The sequence below is a fragment of the Lactuca serriola genome, chromosome 6 (genome assembly GCF_051521515.1).
Source record: "Lactuca serriola cultivar US96UC23 chromosome 6, Lser_US96UC23_V15, whole genome shotgun sequence".
NCBI lineage: Eukaryota > Viridiplantae > Streptophyta > Magnoliopsida > Asterales > Asteraceae > Lactuca > Lactuca serriola.
In genome coordinates this window covers 83,725,832-83,734,160 of record NC_136413.1, presented here as the reverse complement: position 1 = coordinate 83,734,160, position 8,329 = coordinate 83,725,832, and the positions used below count along the sequence as shown (strand labels likewise).

The 8,329-nt window shown below is 33.0% G+C and overlaps 1 protein-coding gene across 1 annotated transcript; it reads right to left on the bottom strand.

Annotated features, from left to right (window-relative positions):
* Positions 1 to 1,406: 1,406 nt before the first annotated feature.
* LOC145059395 (F-box/kelch-repeat protein At3g06240-like) lies at positions 1,407 to 3,857 on the bottom strand. The gene is made up of 2 exons (XM_079007247.1): positions 1,812 to 3,857; positions 1,407 to 1,643 (listed from the first exon to the last, which is right to left on the bottom strand). The coding sequence occupies exons 1-2, from the start codon at positions 2,838 to 2,840 to the stop codon at positions 1,596 to 1,598; spliced, it is 1,077 nt and encodes a 358-aa protein (XP_078863373.1). The 5' UTR covers positions 2,841 to 3,857; the 3' UTR covers positions 1,407 to 1,595.
* Positions 3,858 to 8,329: the final 4,472 nt, after the last annotated feature.

The window sequence follows — 8,329 nt, the reverse complement described above, 5'->3', positions numbered from 1 at the left end:
TGGGTTGGTATTTTGGGGGAACTCATTAAGGTTTGGGCTTACAGTTTTGAGTTATGTTTCAGGTGGTACCTCAGATGATCACGGGAAGGCAAAGGCGTGATCATGTACCTCCTCGTGTTTTGTTTTATGATTTTGGGAAAACTCTGATAAAAAACATGTTTTGAAAACTATTTTGTAAACGATGGTGGTTTGTGGAATTGTTTGAAAAGTTTAAATTTTTCATGAATTTTATGGATGTTACACATTGGGATGCTATTGGTCACAAGGAGAAATAAAGAAAGCTAATAAGTAGTTTTTGAGAGGTGTGACAAAGCTAACACATCCAACACATATTTACATTAGCAAATGAAGGTAAATGGGTCGTCGTTGGTACACGCATGCTTACTCTTTGCTTATGGGCACACTGATATGTAGTACGGTTCGTGCGTCGTTTTTCTTCTTTACCATGATGAATTAATTGATTTAATGTTGGCATAAGTCGTTCTTCCTTTCTTTTGTCCTTCACCCTGATTTTTCCCCTGTAATATAACTAGTGTTTACTTATGTAATATAACTAGTGTTTACTCCTGATCCGAAGCTCCCCTTTTCCATTCATAAGGAGATCCAATCGTCAAAATCAATAAAAAGAATAAAGAGGTCCTTATGGACCAAGATCCAAAGGGATCAATCTTTTTGGGAGGTACTGCCCAAGGAAAGGAAAATATGACTTCCAGATTAGAGATAATAAATAAAATAGAACAAGATAAAATCGTATATCAAAATGACTTCTGCATCATCGAAATGATCAAAACCACAGTTATGTCAAAAAAAAAAAAAACAAATAAACAAACATTTTCTAACAGCTACTTGCAAGAACAAACTGGTTTCAACGTCTAGAAAAACTGAAACTGGTATGGTTTATGTCGAAACCGGACCAGTATGTTTATCGGATGCGGATTGGTTCTAAAACCTGTTTCACACCACAAACCAATTTTCTGGTGCACCTCTGGTGTCATACACCATCATTGACGAATATTGTATGCACATCAAAAGCTTTCTACAGATTTTAAGAGTTCTTATGCAGATAGTGGAAGTATCTTGAAGAATCTGCCTACACCATGTACTTATATTATGTCACAAAGTTTTATTCTAAGAGAAATTGTAGCAGTTAGTTTAGATTAATCTCAGCTACTGCTGAGGAGGTGCAATGTTATATAAAGAGGAAGATGTTATTTAGGCAAACCATTTCAATCATATAAAGCACACAAAAGTAGAAGTACAAGGAGGAACCTAGAAGAATCATACCAATGACAAGCATCAATTATAAAAATATGTTATGAAGAAATACTGAAATCTAAATGAAAACATATGCGTTAATGAGAAATACTTGCATTTTTTTCCTTTTTGAAAACTAGCCAACTAGATACTTAAAACTAAAAGCAATAGTATTTAAAACATTGTTAACACTATCAGACACAATATATCACAAGAAAGTAACAGTTAATAACACTTATACGATCCATCAAACATAAGTTATGGAAATCCACCAAATCCAAATTATTCAGAACCATAAAACAAAAGATACTAAAATCCATAAGAAATTATCTTCAACAGCCTCAAACTCTGGAACTTGGTCCTGCAACTGAAGGATCTCCCTTAAGCAACTGAGAAATCAAATGGGAAATCAGTAAAACAATAAATAGTATACTATAAGCAAAGAGTATATAGTACATAAACATTAATAATAATTCAGAAGCCAGATGTATTCCTTTAGTTTGTATTATGTGATAAACGAAAGAAAACATGAAAGTCTACAGTTTGTAGAAACATACCTTACAATGTTTCTTGATATCACCTAGATGCCTCTTTTTCATTGGACTCCCATTAACATATGGAGATACAAGAGTTTCCACATAGATAGGGGCACCAATAAAATCCCTATTCCTGAAAAGGAAAATATCACGATACCATGACTTTTTGTAACGAATGTAATGCTTCAACGTCTTCAAGGAGTGTAAAACTACTCTTCTCTCACAATCCTTTCCAACTATTCCCCAAGACTGCTTTACATTGTAGCTCGTCATCATCCATATTTTATCAATAACCTTATCATAATGAAATACACATAAACATTCATCCAAAACCCCTAAACGCATAGTTGGAAGGCTAGCATTAGTAGATTCAGATTCATACTCCTCATTATCAGGTTGAGGAATTTCTTTAAATTCCTCTTCGGATAAACAAAACGAAAGAATCACTTTCTTGTTATTTTTTTTCATAACCCAGTGAAGTGCTCCATTGCATAAGATACCAATCCTACTATCAATAGAATAGTTCACATCCCCAATCACTTTCCATTCATTTGATTTCAAAGCTAATACTTGAAAACACGTCAAGCCATCACCTTTAGTGAATCCTATCACAACCTTGAAATCATCTGCAAATGAATCATAGCCAAAACCCCAACATAACAACTTGGCGTCAGTGATATCATGCTCTTTTATTCTTTGTGCCTCTCTAGTTGCGGGATTGGCTACTAAAATTTCAGAAGGGGATGGAGAGATGCATACGAGGCCAAGGGAAGAACCAAAAAGATGACAATCACGATGATCAAAGAATCTATCATCAAATTCATAGTGACGAGACTCATAAGGAGAAGCGATTCTTCCCATAACAATTCTCCTATCTATATAACTTTCGTTGCAATCAAGATGATAATTAAGGTTCATATGGAAGTTTACAAAACTAGTGCTAGAGATGAAAGTTTTCCATGACTTACATACGCTTTTGCATTTGATTAGATTGCTCATATCCAATCTTTTCATTATTTCCTCAAGGACATCGCTATGAAGCTCTGCCATTGAAACCCTAGAGTCGGTGACACCGAAAGGAAAGAAGAGATGGAGGTATCCGCACGGAAGTGAGATATTTTTATTTCTATAGTGTATTTATTAGGGACTTTGGCAACCAACACTCATAAATACCAAACATGTACCATGATGTTTTTACCATATAGAGAGATTGACTTTTGCTCATCTGCCATGTATGATTAGTCCTTCAATACCCATAAGATCATCATGATCTTCAATAATTACTTTGTTACCAGTAATTCTTTTTATTTTAGATTACTCATTACTCAGCCTTTATTTTAAAGTAAACCTTGTAAACCTAGCCTTCCACCATAAAAATCCAGTCTATTCGGCCCTTTAAATATGCATAAAGCAAGCATCGGTGCAATGTTAGTTTTGAAATAAAATTAATGGAAAGTTATTGGGGACGTGCACTATATTACCTTTATCAGTAGAATTGGTATCTTAGGATTAAGAGCGCTTCACTCAATTAAATGATGTTTCACATCAAAATTGGAAGAAACTTATGTTAGGCTTAAGGAGTAAGGACTTTGACCTAAGTTCTTCTACACTGGAGCCCATGGGCCTTTATCATCACCTACATATGCGGGCTCGTGATGGAAGACTTGGTCCCGAAGTTACTAGGCCAAACCAAATTTCAGAGTTGCATACTACTTCTTATCACAAAAGGCCAATGCATAATGTATACGGAAGGCGAAAAGAACAGTTATAAAATTCTATATGCATTGAGAAATTCAAATTCTTTTCTTGATCATAGGAATTATTATCTTGTTCATTCAAATTATCATGTTATTTTGACATAAAAGAACAAAAGTTTTTAACATACCTATCCATAGATCTTTTTTGAGATTGTATTAAATTTTCAACAACTTAGTGTTTTTTCCTCTTTTTGCTTCAGAATAAATGATTTATTAGGAAACATCGCAATATTATGATTTTTGATAACTATTAACAAACATATGCAGTAATAAAATTATCAAACAAAAACAACTTAAAAGTTAAAAGCTAGAATAGTTGAACCTGAAGTCATCGAGCTCGACTATAAACGGTGTTTGGAATAACTCTACGGATAGATTTTCAACTTATCATTATTTCCTTCCAACCTCTTTCTTCTTCTTTTTCATCACACGTTAAGTAATGCATAGAATCAAATTTATCTGAAATCGAAAAATAGGCTCTTCCCTAGCTTTTTCTTTCAAAATCTTCTTTAATGTATCACCGAAGCTTTTGAAACAAATAAATAACTCGTGAACTATTTGATATTTTTGTAATTAAACATAATACTCCCTCCGTCCCATATTAATAGTTCATGTTTCCTTTTTGGTTTGTCTTAAAATAATTGCCTATTTCTAAAAATAAATATGTCTTTTACCATAATGCCCCTCATTATTAGTTAAATTACCATAAAATTAAATGCAACTACCATAGAAATAAATGCAACATAAGGGTAAGATTGTCATTTCATTTAATAAAGTTAATGGTATTTAATGTTTTCTTAAACTGTGTGTTTTTTGTCTGTGGACTATTATTTTGGGACGGAGGGAGTATTAAATTGATGAAGAACCCTTGCCACTGAAGCCTTTAGAATTAGATTTTGAAATTGTGATCTTCTGATTTTATTGGCGGTGGAATAAGATATTGTTGACCCTGATTTTTTGCTTGAGCATACATCTTTATCTGTTTACTTTTTGTTGACACATTCACTATAGATGCTTTTGAATTAGGGGGGTTTTAGGGATTGGTTTTGTGGATTAGGGTTTTTTGTGGACTGGTTTGATGATCTTTACTTTTACCTTCAACCCCCAATTCAAACATTCTTAAGATTCTTGATAACTCTAAAAAAAACCTCAAATCCCTGATTGGTTTTATGATCTTGATTTTGTCAAGTTGATGAGGAACAGTAAGTGGTGGAAAGGTACTAAAGGTAAAGAGCATCAAACCAATCCACAAAAACCCCCGATCAACGAAACCAATCCGCAAAACCCCAAAAGTATTAGTGAATAATGTCAACTCTGTCAACAAAATAAGCAATGATAAAGATGTTCGTTTAAGCAAATAAAATAATCAGAGCAAGCAATATCTTATTCCATCTCAAGGCTGACAAACTCAAAAGATCACGTTTCTCAATCGAATTCTAAAGGCATCAATAACAAAATGTAAGAGTTCTTCATCAATTTAATACTATATTTAATTAAAAAAAATCCAATCAGTTTAAGAGTTACTTATTTGTAATTGTTTCAAAATTTTCAATGCAATCAAGAGGATTGCAAAACAAAAGGTTAGGGAAGAGCCTATTCCTTGGACTTAGGATAATGTTGATTCTATGAATTACTTAATTTGTGATGAAAAAAAAAAGTTAAGAAAATACTATATAAATTGAAATTGAAGAGGTTGAATATGGTAAGTCTTATGATGCTGGTTCCCAAAATTCTTGTTGTACTAAATTATATTTCTCTATATCAGAAATGCAAATAGTCACTATCGAATGAAAAAAAAATCAAAATTCAAAACAACAACCAGATTCCAAAACAAAAACCTTTAAAACTTTAAAAACAGAAATCAGATTTCTAAGTTCCAAGAAAAATCAGAAAACAGATAGTCATTTCAAAAGGAAATCAGATTCCAAACCGAAATCTAAATTCTGAGTTCTAACAAAAATCAGAAAAAACCAGATTCCAAGAGTAAAAAAAAAAAAAAAAAAAAAAAAACTGTGATTTTTACAAACTAAAACAAGCAAAAATCAGATAATGAGAGAGGGAGAGAATCGAATTTGAGTTTACCGAATAGAAACTGAGATGTGGATGTTTCTTACTATCTAAGATTCAAGAAGACAAGAAAACTTTCTGAACGATAGGATGGATTAGTTGAACGTTGAGGAAGACAACCTTAAAGTGTTCGACCTTTGTAACCTTGTGAATACAAAGTCTTCCATCATCGATTGCGGCATAGTAGGCGTAGAGCGGCAGAGGGACGATTCGATTTTAGAAATAATTTTTGATAAGCGCATAGATATCAGGAAGAGGGAGGAAACCTGTTTAGTGTGGCATCAAGAAACGTTATATCTATTTGGGCTCGTATTTGGAGTTTGGACCCCTCGAAAGTAGGGGCCAAGATCAGTTTGACGACGGGACCAGGCTTATGCAAGATATAAATCCGGTAGTGTTCACCACCCAACTATGTTTTTTTTAGATTATAGAAGAATATTAGTAATTGAGCTTTTTGCGGCAATTTTTATGTGTTTTTGTTGTTTATTATTAGTAATTGAGTCTTTTTGCGGCAATTTTTATGAGTTTTTGTTGTGTATTAAGAGTGAGAACTGATTTACAAAGTTTAAAATTGAGATGGTCAAAGTAACATTTAAAAAAAAACAAAAAAAGAGGTGGAACATGCATTTTACAAGGTAGAGGAGGGAAAATTGTATTATACATATATACTACAAGATAAACACGAAAGTTTGGAAAACGAATGGATGAAATTGATATTTTACAAAATTGAAAGTGGAGAGGTAAAACTGATATTTTCAAAAGTAATTGGATGGAAAATATCATTTTATAAAATAGAAGAGTTAAAAGTGACGGATTATATAAATTTGGGGGATTGCAATTGTATTTCACGCATTAACTAATTGTTTTTAAAAAAGAGATCGATGAAAAATACATTTTACAAAGTAGAAGCGGGAATATCGTATCATATATACTACGAGATAAACATGAAAGTTTAGAAAACAAATGATGAAAGTGATATTTTACAAAATGGAAGGTGCAAAGGTGAAAGTAATATTTTTAAAAGTGAAGGGACGGAAAATATTATTTTACAAAACAAAAAGGGTTACAAGTGACAGATTATATAAAGCTGAGGGATTGAAATTGCACTTCATGCATCGACTTTTATATATATATATATATATATATATATATATATATATATATATATATATATATATATATATATATATATATATATATATGTCCACCCTTAGGAACAGTAAAGTTCCTTAGGAGTTGGCACATCTGGTCCCCTCTTTATGTATAAATGTTAAAAAAACGTCTCTTTTCTGTCTTGGATGCTTTTATGTCATTATCTGTATTCATGATGAGTCCTTTTGTCATTATCTATATTGTTAGTGGACACGTGTCGTTTTTTTTCGTATGCGTAGTCATTCTGACACCACCAACATACGTGTCTTCTTCTCTTTTTTTCACTGTCTCATCTTTTATTTTCAGAGGTTTTTCTTAAATGTTGAATTTTGATCGTTCACATGCTTTTCTGGTAAATGGAATTGATCCCCACAATACACTCCCTCTTCTCCTCTTCTCCCCTGACCATTTTCCCTCTGTTTGCTCTATTCGCATCTACTCCAGCGGTCTTCCATGGAAGCATCTCAAAACTTACCTATTAATCTATTTATCTGTGTGTGTGTATATATATATATATATATATATATATATATATATATATTCGTTTTCTGATTCTCCGTTTTCCTCACCGCCGGCTTCTGATTTCCGACAACACCCAGTTCGATTACACGTTGATGTCGATCTTCCGTTGCTCATTTTGTCTTCCCTCAACGCTCCACCGTCTTCCTTTTATCTCTACTCCAGATTCCATACAAACCCTCAGTCATCTTGCTGTTGTCGATGCTTCCCACGACTCAACTCTCATTTGGAACATCGTGGAGTATGTTTCATCCAACAACTGTTCATCATGTTAATTGATTCACCGCCTGAAAACCCTCTTTATCCACTTCTCACTCTATTTGCTTCCCATTCCAATCGATGTCGGCATTAGGAGTCGATCGATTCATCCTTTATTGTGCATCCTCGTTTCGTGTCTGGTTTGCCCTAATCTTCTTTGTTTCAACTTTCCAGTGGAAAAGAATGAGTGAGGTGTAGATCTAACGTGACCCAATGGGGAAGCATCTATAGGTCTTTACAACATGAGTTAAATTTATGGATTTTGACTTTATTCGTTTCTAACGCCTTCTATCACCGACCCTTGAAAGCATGCTTCATGGGTGAGTCTTCTTTTTTTAGATGCCGATTCTCAATTTTGCATTAGAAAACATCGCTCTCTACCATGGTCCAACCCACTAGGGGTGGGAATCGGTTCGGTTTTTTGGTTTTTCGGTTTCCTCGGTTTGAAAATTTTTTTAGTCCAATTCGAAAACTGAACCAAATCGAATTCAAATTCTCTAGACCAAACCGAATTCTAATTCGATTTGGTTAGGTTTGAAAACCGAGGAAACCAAATATTAAATTAAAAAAATTTCAAACATAAATTAAAATGTTTTTAACATAGAAAACTAAAGTTGCAAACAGAAAGATCTAAAGTTTCATACAAAATGATCCAAAGAGTAAATAGGTTAAAATGATTTTTACTTTATAGTTAATACTTTTATTTAATATAAAATATAAAATATTTGTTTTAATTAATTGACTTATGAAATTCGGTTTTTTGGTTCGGGTTGGTTTAAACTTCAT